Raw genomic sequence first — 14,596 nt, forward strand, 5'->3', positions numbered from 1 at the left:
TGTTCGCTTTCCTTAGCATCAGACCACTGTTATATATATTTATATTTTGTGCTTAATTTTTGTCTATGTTTGTAGATTGTACTGTGCCATAATGGTCATTTGTAAACAGAATGTTTACATGACTACCTTCTAGCCAAGACTATTGTGTATATAACATGTTGACATAGCATTCGAGTTTAAGATATTCCAGAAACAGACTTGTTTACAATTTGATTCGAACTTTCCACTAGAATGTCCCTTATCTAAGTCAAGAGATATTGTGAATAAATAGGACTTGATAAATAAATAATTCATTCCGGTCTTAAGATCATTCTGTGAAATTTCTTTGCAGTTTTGTTATGATTCGAGAGGAAAATATTTTTTTTTTTAATTATTCATTGGAGTTACTAAGTACCCGTTTTAGAATTCAGTCCAAGACATTCTGGATTTCATCATTCTGACACATAATGACATTCAAGACTATCGGGGATCATTCTGAAATGCTATAATTTTAGGCTTATGACAGTGCATTTATGACTATTTATATTTGATTCACAATTTTTAAATATCTTTATTGTTGTAACTTTCGGTCCATGCTTGTATCTAGTTTGTATCTTTCACATTTGGCAAGTAGATTGCTGACGATCCATACATAGGTGTCAGGTTTCTAATAATAAACCTGCTTACGATTTTAGAGCTATTTATGGTTGGCCAGTTAAAGTCAGGTGGTTGAGTATTGCGACGTAGGTATTGTGAAATGTGGAAATAAGTAATGATGTTTGTAACGTGAGGTTATATTGCGATATATAGACTAATGGAGAAGTACATAAGGAGAGAACTGAGCAATTATTTCATTCCTATTTCGGATGCATCCCTAAGTCTTATTTCATATGCTCTTTTATTAACATTTGCAGATGTGTTTAATATCGTGTTTAGATATAATTTGAGAGGACACATTTGTTTTGGATTATTTATTAAAATTACAAAGCGTTCATTGTACTAAAAGATTTATTCTGGATTGATTATGAATTGATTTAAAAGGGTTCTGGAAAATGCCATTGTGATACATGAAGACTGTTGATTCAACAGTACATTCTAGGACCTGGAATTCCTTTGGAATACTCGATTCTTTTGGACTCGTGAGGATCTTTAAAAATTATTTCGGACATAATTCATAATACTGTATGTTCCTATTTTTAAAAAAAAAATCATTTTATAATTGAGAATTAAATTATCTGTTTGGTTTTGCCAGTTTTGCTTCTTTATGTTACTAAGTTTATGAATATGAAATCATAACTGAATACCGTCTCTTAAAGTTTCACTTCGTAACTTCAAAAAAATAAGTATTTTTTGGGACTTGAATTGTTAGTTTGGCTTATATCTGTTATTCATCTTAAGGCCTAGAGTCGTACACCATTTCCTCGAATTCATCCTCATTCTTTTGCATTGACTATGACTTAAACGCTCGTACAGTCCCACGAACTAATGCCCTGCAGATAGGGCACTTGCGGAATGCCGGGGCGCACTGGGGGCAGGTCATCATGTGACTGCATGGGAGGAACACGATACACGCCTCTGCATCCATACAAATCTTGCAGGTCATCTGCTCCTTTAGTTCACGGTTTTCTTCTAATATGGACTCAAGGTCATCTGCAAATATGTCTCAAGCACATTAACATCCGTCAATGAACACTGACAACCGATACACAAATAAATATAATATAAACACACAAAAAATGAGTTTCATTTGCTTTGTTCATTGATACCATCATGTCCAGAGATGGTGGTGAACGAGATAATTTTATAACAATTATCAGTAAGTGTAAGATGATAGAAATTATGATGTCCGTACATACGCTATTTATTAAATGAGTTGAGCAATACGTTAGCAGCTTGTAACGGTGCAATTATTCCACGAGTACTCCAAATTTCATGCCAAATGAACGTAATTCAAGGGCCATTTATAACTTCCTACTGTATTGCCTTTTCTAAATGTTGTGTCTTAATGTGGCATCCGATTTATTATGCCCTTACATTAAAAAAAAACATCAGTTATAAGCTGAAATGTCAGTTAATCTCTTAGTTGCAGCTTCTAAGCACGAAATGACGCTAAACTCGGATAAAGTCTATTCAAACTAGTTAATACATTACTAAAAATGTGGCCAGTGATCCAAAAGATTATGGTTACTAAAAGAAAAAGCGCTTAATGCTACCTGCAATTTCTTTAGAGGAATTTTGTCTATCTAATCTCGCGTTACATGGCTTATTTCTGTTACTGTTGATATTAAGGTCTGATAATGATGCCACGTCAAGTTCCCTTTGAAAGTGATTAGTGGGTCTCTGGTTATCCGATGGGTTTTGGTCGCTGTTGCCGATCGAAGCTCCATTACCTTGATTCTCTTCTGTGTCTAGAATTAGCTCCAGTAACTGTTCTGCCGTGAAATCTGTGCTAGCTAACCAAACAAAATAGGAGAAAATGGAAAAAGATTTCAAAAGTTTATTTGTAAAATTTAATGATGCTGAACATAGGCCACGGTACTGTTTGTTCATATTGTACTTGATTATTCTTGATCGTTGTAGTAAGGGTTTTCAAATTCATCAAGTGACCGATGCCTTAGACAATCGGTGAAACAAGTGTACACCCACAGCAAGTGGTTAGGACAAACTGCATGATGAACATTATTTTGTTAAACGTCATCAATCATTTCGGTACTATCCAGTGAGAGAGATGTATAAATCCTAAAGTGCCGATGAAAAAAGTCAGAATGTTACTGTCTGTCGGTAAAATTTTTATTATTAATTGCTTTCATTTGGTTAATAACTCAAAATCAGTAATTTGACATGGGCACTTTTACCAACAAATATGCTATATCAAAAAGACAATAAAAAGCATGACGTAAATTGCTTTAAAACTACGATATGTCAATGAACAATATCTGATAATGCAGTGTTGCGTTCACTGGAAGGTGCGTGTGTGCTGAGAAGTTCCTTTTCGAAATTAGCGAGCTTGAAAATTCAGATATTTTTGAGATAAGAAACAGTAAATTTGATATTGCATGCATTACTCTGTGTACGTGTGTGAACATGCATTTTTATTCATGTGTTTCAACTGTACCTTCGTGCATCCTAAATGTCTCCATTGCCTGTGTTACCTTATGAATAGAGTATCCCATCGATATAATGCTCTGAGCTGCGGATGACTTCATTGCGTCTAGCTCAAGTTCCTAAAAGACATATAACTTTGTACTCTTTTCAGATAGATACACATTATAGTATCAACTAGAATTAATTACACACACACACAGTATAACGAAGAGAAACAATCGTAAAACAGTGTATTATCAAACAAAGGATTAACAATCATCTATATTATATGACCTGTCTATGTGTCCCATACCTTTTGTATATAACCTTGATCATTTCTTTTTGACTGCCCGTCACACGTTTCTGACGAACGGTTGTTATCGTTGTGTTGTTGCCGTAAGAAGCCATCCCCTCGACAAATCTGTATATAGTCACAATCAGGGTACCATCGCGCATGCTCAACATATGGGTCATCTCCATTTTGCCAACTTCTCAACCCTCCTCCACAGAAGTAGCATCGTACACAGTCTCCCGTACCTATAAAATGGAAAAAGTAATTTAGAGATTGAAAAAGCGGACGTGTCTTTTTTGTCACTTGCATTAAGAATGACTGTACTTGACTGCTATTCTTACCATGAGAAATTTTATGGGAAAAGGTAAGGTTCCATTTCCAATGGATATACTCGTTTATATATCAAATGGTTAATATTTATTAACATAAACTCAAGCATCCCTCTTGACGTTTGTCGATCTATTTGTCTTTACTTTTTCAAGATGACATTCGTGTGATTATATATGATTACAATGATGCCTGATAATTGTCTTTGATACTTCGATATTTGCAGACGCAATGTTTCTATTACATTTTTGTATCGAGTAGTTTAAAATATCAGCCACTACAAAATGACTTGGACTCACCTACATAATAAAAGCCTGCAGATGCCAGGTCACGTGGCTCGTGATTTGTGCGACTAGACCATCCAGCGAAGGATGCCAATCTGTTAGACAAAATTGCATATTGTGGATGTTTTGCACGATCGTTGCAAATATCGGGTGGTCTCCTCTTTTCACAATTTCCCGGTGAAGTCGCAAAATTGCCGGATGCATAGTGATAGTGTGTTGCAGGCAAGGTTTCGTTTGCACAACCACTGGCTCCATTATTTACCTGCACGCTCTCACCATTGTTTCTACAGTCACTCTTTTTGTTTTCGTGGTGTCCTTCCGAGTCGTTCTCATCCCTTTCAATAGCTACGTTTCTGTTGTCTGATCCGTTCAGAAAGGCACAGTTCGGAGACATCTGCCGATGGATCTCCGCTGGTATGTCTTTGGGTTTCCAGTTTTTATACTTAAGCCCGCACAAGAAGCAGACAGTTTCGTCCTGATTGCCTGTGTAGTAGAACCCGGCCCTAGATAGTATGATTGGTTGAACTTTGGATGTCTTTGGAAATGTGCTGTATGTCTGGTAACGCGCCCACTCATGTCTCATAAGATCTACCTGCGAAGAATTTGGTGTCCTAATGGCATCTTCTACATAGGTTCTTATTGAAGTAGGATAAGCAAGTATACTTACTTGTTGAGGCCGAAAGTGGTCATAGCTTTCTACGATATGAGACACTTCCTCAAGTACGATGCTTTTGATACATGTTTGTCTTCTTAACGCCAAAAGATTCCATTTTCCTACACCAAGACTGACGTTGATGTACTGCAGCATGTTCATTTTGACAAAAGATGATTTTGACGGCAAAACTTTGTATCTAATTGTGCACATTCTGTTTTTCAAGCGCTCATTCAAAATTGCATATTCCAATTCTGTCAAAACTGATTGAAACGACCTCTTCATTTCGCATATAATCATCAAGATCCACAGTACAATTACCAAGAGATCTATACGGTGGGTTTCATCTTCTTTTCTTAGTACGCTGGAATAGTTAATCGTTGCTGGGCGACCTTCTAGCAATGTACTGTCCATATTTGGTAAGCTCCGCATCTTGTTTGTTTACTTTGCAACGTTTCGAGTATCAACTACAGAATCATTCCTCAAGCCAGTTGATCATATCTAAAAATTTAAACGATCTCATTTTAATCTAGTTGAAATCAATTTAATTTGATGAGAGTTTTCTTTAGGACAAATTTATTATATGATAGAAATTACTAATCCCCATGCTTAAGAAATTACATTTGTGAAGTTCTATGTGACTCACTGTTATGCGTTGGGGTGGGGTACTCCCAAATTTATTTGAATTACTGTGGAATTCCCACCCTGGCTCGTTTTTGTAGGAAGTGAAATTAGTGACAGAGAGAGGTAAAGCTCCGAGCCCCCAGTCAGCAATACCGACAATTAAATTATTAAGAACACAAAGGTGAAATCCAAAAGAATAACAATTTAATACAAATTGAACGATATTAATTTCTCAACCAATCTACTTCCTCTAGACCCTGTGACAACCTATTTCATCACGTGATTTTAGTGTGAGATGGCTTTCCCCTATACTTGGTTTCTACTCATCTGTGTTTACTAAGCCAATTGCTTTCCTCCTTCCGGCGTTCTCCGAATCTTCCTTTCCTCTTCCCCTTTTGTCCTCTTTTCTCCTCCTCCTTTTCTTTCTCTCTTTCTCCTTCAATGAGGCTTGTTCCCCGCCTACTTCTATTCTCTCTTTCTCCTTCAACGAAGCTTGTTCTCCGCCTACTTCTATCCTGTCGCTCTGAGACTCGGGACTTGACTACTCTGTCCCCAAAAGCTTTCTTTACGAAGTTTTCTGTCCTTAGAATGTACTAAGAGTTTTCCCGCCAAATCACGAGTGGCTCCTTCGGAGTGAGTATATTCTGCTTTACCAGTACGACGGCTTACAAATCACTAATTCGTTATCAGTTCAAATGACTGTTAAGTTCTGGTTCGAATTGATGGCCCCACCCTTCCTCAGTTCTGATTGGATATCAATTCTACCCCCAGTCGGTCTACATTAACAGACGAGCCTCAGGCCATCTGTCAAAGCGGGGAGATTTACAATAGCGTTGAGGGTCCTTTGTTCTTAGAACAAAGCTTCTAACATCTATATGCTAGTCTTAACACCTAACGGAGGGTTCTTGTACAAACAAAATTGCCATAACAGGCAGGGCCGACATACTCATTGCGCTAACCCATTCCTTTGTTCCTGACTTACGTAATCGCGGGCAGGTAAACGTGACAACATTTATAAGAGATAACCATTGAAGCTTGCTAGTAATTTTAAGTATATCATTCTAAGACCGCGGCATCTTTTTATTTTTATTTCCATTTTATATATGTTGGTTTGGGTTTATTTTTCATAAGAAATATTTTCTTTTGTAAACTTAAGAGATATGCCAATTAATAGTTTCATCCTTCTCAATTTTTCAAAAGGATCCATTTATGTTCTTAGCTAGTGTTTGCTGAAGAGCCTCAAGATTTCAAATGAAACAAACTGACATTTTCAAAATAACATTGAAGTTATATCAACTGACAACTATATATATATATACTAATTTATCTAGATGAAATTGTTCTTAGTAGGTATGCAGACCTGTGCACGCAGAGCCGGTATGATTCACACACATAAATGACATTTGATACATGAATATATAGAATATATTCATTACTTTCCGATTTTTATGTATTTTATATTACAACCAGTTCTGATTAATCACCATCAGATTTTGTTTTAAAATCTAGCGCATTTATTTTTCATTACGTAAATGCAAAATATATTTTTTAAAAGTAGTTACAAATGGGATAAATATATTAAAATTAATTACAAATGGGATCCGCAACAAGTTTTTGCATTTTATCAACATTTGGAAAGGAACCATGATCATTTTGACAGCTGCATAGTATAATAATAATAATAATAATAATAATAATAATAATAATATTTATGTAATCATATTATAAATTGCTGTTAGTGACCCTGATAGTACAGATAAAGCTGCGAGAGAGTTTATGAATAATCTTAAATGGCCTTAGAAAAGCGTACCATAAGACGTCATACAGTGAGAATGTTGACTGTTTTACTTCACCGATTATAGGGCGAAATTAAATAAAGTATGGTTTAGTAGCGAATGTAGGAGTAGTTATAATCGTTATGTTACTAATAACTATAATATCTGTAAATCCTACGCATGACTGGAAACTAAAGTGATTATCTTATGTTGAAATCGTGCGTGCATTGGTCCTACTGAAGACATTAAGAACGTAAAATTCCATAAGATCTATAGATACTTATGTACGCGTTTACAGCTAGGAACAAATGTTACCAATTTTCGAACTCTTTCAGGTGGGTTCAGGTGAGTTATTATAATAAATAAATTATTTCCCATTGGATGAGTTAGATCATGTGAGTTGTTTTACGATGTGCGTCTTTTACCTTTATCGCCTGAATATAAATACCTGTTGTTGGATAATTTTCTCATTCTTACTTCTTGTGTTCTTGTAAAATCAAGTCTACAGGCGTATTTTTATGCTGTATTAATAAATTATTTGAGAGGAAATAATTGTTTGGATTATTCAGTGAAAACTGAAAGTGCTCATTGGACTATAATTCTATTTATGGATTGTTCTGAATTATTTCAAGCAGTTGTGGACTACGCCATTTTGAAATGTCAGGAGTGTTTGCGGACCAGTAGATTCGTTCTTGTTTGGACTTTAATAGAACTTTTCCAGGAGTTTGTTATTCAATTCATAATACTCTATGTTCCTCTTAAGTTATCATTGTATAACTTTAATAATTAAATTATTTGTTAAGGTTTACAAAACTTATTGGCTTTGCTTCTTTCTGTAACCTAGTTTATATCCTTAGAGTCATAACACAATCTGTCGGTAAACTTTAAGAGAAACTGATATATTATGTATGTTTAAAGCATTTTTTTTTACAGGAAATGTCTAAGGAAGTCAAATTGCCAATGTAAAAAGAAAGTATCAAATGAGTTATGTAGCACGAAAACTTCTAATCCTAGGAAAGTTGGGAATTTCTTTAAGAAAACAATTTTTTTTAGTTCTGCTGCAAATTTGGCACCTGCTGAATTTTTCCAATTTTTTTGCACTTGGCACACAGACAAAAACTTATCATTTTCAAATGAGGAAATAAATTATTTTATTTGAGGTTATGGAGTAGGTTTGATACAAGGTGAAGTGTTATCACCAGTACTATTTTCCTTGCTTGTTGAAGCTCTGGAAATAGCATTACAATCTACGGGAGATATCAATTAATGACGCTACACTCTTAATAGATACCTTAAACAGAGTAAGTGTTGGTGAAGTGCGGATGTTTCCCGCTTTTTAAATTGCTCCAATATCATCCCAATTTTTAAACAAAGAGTTACGCATTCTTTTCTATCAGACTAGAATAATAAATTGCAAACTTGGACGACACTGTTTCTATATAAACATATATCGAAGATTATTTCAAAATTTTGTGTAACCATGAATGTGGATCAGCCTCGACAAAACTTCCGTGTGTCTTCCCAGTGTTTGAGAATTGATACTGGGATATATGGAAGCAATAAGATACAAAGAAGTGAAAGATGTTGTATGCTCTATGATATTGAAGATGAACATAATTTTCTTTTAGTACGTCCTTTGTATACTAACGTGCATGTAGACGTAATTCCAATTACTTCTGGAATAAACCATCCATGCACAAGCACATCAAAACGGTTATCTTCTAGTAATAAAAAAAATAGCATACTCACTAGCTCAAGTTTTTATGAAGCATCTCAAATGGATTATTATTTCTAGAGTAATTTATTACAAAGATTAAGAAGATTTGTACATCCTCACTTTTCCAGGTCTTAATGATTACTGTTTTGTGTTTTTGTTGGAAATAAACATAGCAATTTGATAGCCACGCAATAACTGTAATATTTGCACTATGTACTCCATAACCATCCAAATTCTTATAATAATAAAGTATTGAATTTAAACTGACACACAATTAACTGATTGACAAGCCTCACGAATCAGAACTCTGTATATCGTCTATCATCATCTTTGTTGTCAGTACAAATTTAATCCTTTGTTAACTTCTTTGTTTTAATACATTACACAAATTTCTTTCCCCATGTTTTTTTTTCTTCTTTGTTTGTTTTTCATACAGCTCACAGTGTTTGTTTTTCATACAGCTCACAGAATGGTGTTGAGGTGAGCCGATTCTTTAAGAGAGCAGTAATGATTTGTAAATTCAAAAGGAGTACGTTATCGTTCTAAACAGTTTTTATTTAGAATTAAAATTTGAGTTATCTTATTAGTTCATGTTCTTATGTCTATTTCATATTCATATATCACCTCGTATGAATGGAGCCTGTCACTTCAGTAGAAACTATGTCTACAGTGTCAGTCTGTTTATCGCTTGACACGGTATACCGTCCTTATGAAAACGACCGTGCCAGTCTCTTCAGTTGAAACTATGTCTTCCGTGTTAGTCTGTTTATCGCTTGACACGGTATACTGTCCTCCAGCAAACATTAACAGATTCTGCATACCATTCGCATTGTAACGAAATGGTCGCAAATGATTGGTCTAAATCTCACATCTTACTGCAGACTTACAATAGAACTAGTAGCAGAACTAGCTTCTCTAAAAATAGAAGAAACACAACATATTACAGCAGCAGCAAGTAGTGACAGAGACTGAGTAGTTATTATTATTATTATTATACTTACTGGTGTTTTTGTAGTGGGCAGAAACAGATACGAGAGCAGTTGAAAGTTTGCATTATAGTAATTTCAAAATAAAACCAAATAATAAGAATATCTTGTAAGTAAATGTTCGTGTATTTTATATCTTACATGGACATACTGGAGACGGAGTGCAAACATACATCATTAAATACCTTTTTCACAAAATATTTTGTAAAGATAACAAATACTTTTGATATCATTTTTGAGGCAACAGTTTGTTGTACTGGACTATAAAAGTTTTACAGGTAGGTTTTAATATTATCTAACTTCTAATTTTCACATCCTTGTTCTTATTTGAGTGGTGTTATTAATACCCACTACCGCTATTGTATATCCATCCTTTCAATTACAAAATTCTTCCTATTTTTTAAACGAAGACTGAGTTTTAAGTATTTAAAATGTTGAAATTCTAGATGCGCGATACACGTTAACTTTTTGCTTAGTAATGTACATATACATACATACATACATACTGCCAAATTTATACTTACACCACTCACTCAACAGAAAGGAAGTGGGTGGCATATATGACCTGTGATTTCTGGTTTTGTGATATTATTACTGAGTTATGTTTTGTTTAAAGTCTCCGATTAGAACACGAATTAAAGTAAGCGTGTGAGTGTGCTCTGGTTGGGGGCAGCTGTATTAGCTATGATAAATATTATCATTTGGTGACCTTTTATGAATTTTAGAATATACTTTAAATCTCTCGTTGATAGTCAGTTACTTTATTCGGAAATAATCCGGTCTTAAGTTTGGTATATATAAAAGACTACGACATAATTTGATAGACACCTAATAAACATTTATGTTATTAATAAATTCCAAAATTGTATCAACTGTATACAATTTTCAAGTCAGCACTTGTGCACATCCATGAATGAGAAAAGGAATGTTAGCAACATGTATGTAATTGACTGGGATACGTTAATTATTTCTGCTGAAGCAATTAAAGTAAAAAAACTTTAGAATTTGCAAGTATTTTTACAACTAAATAGAAACAAATGTCTATTTCAAAATGTATATGGTATATATGTTTTATTTTAACCAGGGCCTCTTAAATAAATGGTTATGCAATTTGTTGTATCGTATATTTAATGATGAAATTATGTCTTCATGATTTTATAAGGGATGGTGTGATTTGAATGTTATTGGTCAATTAATACAAAATCCCGTAAAATGATAAAGTCACATGTTTAAATGTCAAGTCGTCAAAACCTTCCCACATTATTGGTTTGATACTTAGACACAGGACGTGTATGTACAACATAATGCAATTCAGTCGTAGTTGATACTTAGATACAGGATGTGTATGTACAACATAATGCAATTCAGTCGTAGTTGATACTTAGACACAGGACGTGTATGTACAACATAATGCAATTCAGTTGTAGTTGATACTTAGACACAGGACGTGTATGTACAACATAATGCAATTCAGTCGTAGTTGATACTTAGATACAGGACGTGTATGTATAACATAATGCAATTCAGTCGTAGTTGATACTTAGATACAGGACGTGTATGTACAACATAATGCAGTTCAGTTGTAGTTGATACTTAGATACAGGACGTGTATGTACAACATAATGCAATTCAGTCGTAGTTGATACTTAGACACAGGACGTGTATGTATAACATAATGCAATTCAGTCGTAGTTGATACTTAGACACAGGACGTGTATGTACAACATAATGCAATTCAGTCGTAGTTGATACTTAGATACAGGACGTGTATGTCCAACATAATGCAATTCAGTCGTAGTTGATACTTAGACACAGGACGTGTATGTCCAACATAATGCAATCCAGTCGTAGTTGATACTTAGATACAGGACGTGTATGTCCAACATAATGCAATTCAGTCGTAGTTGATACTTAGATACAGGACGTTTATGTCCAACATAATGCAATTCAGTCGTAGTTGATACTTAGATACAGGACGTGTATGTACAACATAATGCAATTCAGTCGTAGTTGATACTTAGACACAGGACGTGTATGTCCAACATAATGCAATTCAGTCGTAGTTGATACTTAGATACAGGACGTGTATGTACAACATAATGCAATTCAGTCGTAGTTGATACTTAGACACAGGACGTGTATGTACAACATAATACAATTCAGTCGTAGCTGATACTTAGATACAGGACGTGTATGTACAACATAATGCAATTCAGTCGTAGTTGATACTGGACGTGTATGTACAACATAATACAGTTCAGTCGTAGTTGATACTTAGACACAGGACGTGTATGTACAACATAATGCAATTCAGTCGTAGTTGATACTTAGATACACGACATGTATGTACAACATAATGCAATTCAGTTGTATCCAGTCGTAGTTGATACTTAGATACACGACGTGTATGTACAACATAATGCAATTCAGTGGTAGTTAGTTTCATCACCTATTCAGTCGAATGTTTGATAAGAGACCTACTCAGATCTGTTTCAGATAGTCGAAGATATCGGACATCCATCGGAAGGGGACCAGGGCATATCAATTATGGACCCAATGTCACTTCTTCAGCAATGGAACCTATTGAATTAGAATTCATTTCGTTTGACTCTGTATACCAAACACAGAAATGCGCTCCTGAACCACACATCATATATAGAGGGGTACCTCTGTATACCAAACACAGAAATGCGCTCCTGGACCACACACTAGGGTCGGACAAAATCTAAGGTAAGAATTATAAATGCACATGAATTCCTTCATTAGAAAAATGGAATTTAACCCACTGGGTTTTTGTTTATAAATTCAAGGTATATACATGAAGTTATAATTATACTGACATCTGCATACACCAGACAGGAAAGAAATTACAGAACGAATTGAATGTAATCAAACAGGTTATAGGTCCATAATTCATTCCAAGTGTTCATTGACGCGAGTAACTCCACCTATTGCGTAGCTCATGCACCGGCTCTCTAACGCATTAGGCCATATCCTCGTCTGAAATGAAGATTTCTTTTTCCTTTCTCACTCTGATTAACAGTAAATGAGTAATAAATGCAGCCAGTTGTAGATCAATCACAGCGAGATACCTATATTTCGTTATGTACGATACCAGTGGATATTGCATGTGCTTTTTTCTAGTATTTATAGGACGCATAGGCTGTATGTGGATAAAGTGATTCCGAGATCATGTCAGTTAGTGTCTATTTTACAGACAGTTTACAGTAGCCATAGGGGGGAGTTAAGTTATATTTATAATTGTATTCACACTTCGAAGGCCTCATATGGGTGTACTATTTCGGTTTTTATTTTTTTATATTTGTACTTTTGGTAAATTATATCGAATATGGGTTATGAAGAATGTTCTGTTTACTGTTTAATATTTATACAGGAGTAGTAAGTTCATTGTTGTGCGTATTTAAATGGCTTTAAGAAATAATTATAAGTGTGTATTTTTTATAGTAAGGCTATGACTGACCAGATGAATACATTTGATTTTTAATATCGACGTTTATTCTATATAGCACGTTAGCCAGTTTGGTTTATGTGAAGCTGACAATCTGACAGCGTAGCTTTAGCACAAGGGCGACGTAGCTAGCAGCATGTGAAGTCTGACACATGTATCACATGCCTTCCTGCTTCAATTGCAAATGATGATATTTTGTTAAAGAAATATTTGAAAAGTCAATTTAGTTTAAAAGATGGATACATATGTCCTTTGATCACCTGACATGAGCTCCAGAGGAGGGAACTGATGACCATACCCCCCTTTGACAGTGAGTCATTTCAACTATAACATACAGTAGCTTCAAAGTTTTATGAATTTACAACCAGTGATTAAGGAAGGTATATAGCAACAGGTGGACAAACGGGTCGCCATATTGAGAATATCCCCAACCCTTTTTTAAAATCCTTGTTATTGTATTTTTATTTTTTTTAAACAGAGTGGATTACGTTATCCGTTTAAAATGCCCGAAAATGGTACGTATGATCCAAATGAGTCGAATAGGTTTTATAAATTTAATAAAGTATAAATTATAGTATTTATCTCTTCGATTCACATTTTAAACGTACTGTTTTATCCATCAAACTAACTTTTTCAGTTTAAGTTCAATCCCTTTATTGGCATAAATCGGGGTTCGTGTCTCGCCAAACCAAAGCAATGATACAGTACGTGTTCATTGAAAATAGCCATTGAAATACACGTTTCAAACAAAATATGTTTACCTATTTAAGAAACTTTTAAAGTTACCTATCAGTTGCAATTTTGTGTATAAAAAAACAACATTTGTTAACATAATTTATTATTTCTGTTTCTTCCTACAAACAAATTTTGACAATGTATTAAGTAATTCTGATGATTTACTATTTAATAAATGTTTAAGCTTGATATATTATATTGGTGTTAAATTCTCTTATAGCATGGTGACGGACACATAAGCAAAATATTTCATTTGTCTTCGACTTAGTACAAAGCTTACAGTGGCAGAGATAAGTTTCATAATTACCTTTTCTCCAGAAAGGAAGACTTCGACACTGAGAATGATTCGGTGTGAGTTTTAATTCTTTCTAATGCATCGTGTTAAATATATCTAAATGGTCACAATGGACAATTTTTCGGTGTTTTTACTTTAGACGTGCAAACGTATGTTTTCGTAGATTTAACGTCATTCTCTTAGCACATGATAGACTCTACATGTACCATCTGGTGAAGGAAGAACCCCCGACCCAAAGTAAGTTTTCTCACCAACCCATTTTTAGCCGAACTCTTGAGGCAAAACCACGAGAATAGATTGTCCCATGACGTGTGATGTAAATACACGCTAATCTTCCGCATTTAAATAACTCATATTGTATATCAAAGGCGTGACTC

General features: G+C 34.6%; 2 protein-coding genes across 4 annotated transcripts in view; one reads left to right on the forward strand and one right to left on the reverse strand.

Moving 5' to 3' along the window:
* Positions 1–14,596, forward strand: part of LOC149773684 (uncharacterized) — a 52,468-nt gene that overhangs the window by 4,724 nt on the left and 33,148 nt on the right. For both annotated transcript variants that reach the window (XR_016417340.1, XM_089946268.1), the window contains exon 3: positions 12,217–12,450. The gene's annotated coding sequence lies outside the window, so the exon portion shown is untranslated. The remainder of the gene's footprint in view (positions 1–12,216; positions 12,451–14,596) is intronic.
* On the reverse strand, positions 1,181–14,353 carry LOC149773685 (baculoviral IAP repeat-containing protein 7-like). 2 transcript variants are annotated; one of them, XM_089946267.1, is made up of 6 exons: positions 14,232–14,353; positions 3,982–5,119; positions 3,377–3,600; positions 3,095–3,203; positions 2,370–2,432; positions 1,181–1,629 (listed from the first exon to the last, which is right to left on the reverse strand). In XM_089946267.1, exons 2-6 carry the CDS (start codon positions 5,048–5,050, stop codon positions 1,430–1,432), a joined length of 1,665 nt encoding a protein of 554 aa, XP_089802393.1. In that variant the 5' UTR covers positions 5,051–5,119; positions 14,232–14,353; the 3' UTR covers positions 1,181–1,429. The 2 variants fall into 2 exon arrangements, with proteins under 2 accessions (XP_089802393.1, XP_089802392.1); XM_089946266.1 differs by having other exon boundaries at positions 2,193–2,432.

The sequence above is a fragment of the Sinohyriopsis cumingii genome, unplaced genomic scaffold, assembly GCF_028554795.1.
Source record: "Sinohyriopsis cumingii isolate HCF-2022 unplaced genomic scaffold, ASM2855479v2 utg000622l, whole genome shotgun sequence".
Taxonomy (NCBI): domain Eukaryota; kingdom Metazoa; phylum Mollusca; class Bivalvia; order Unionida; family Unionidae; genus Sinohyriopsis; species Sinohyriopsis cumingii.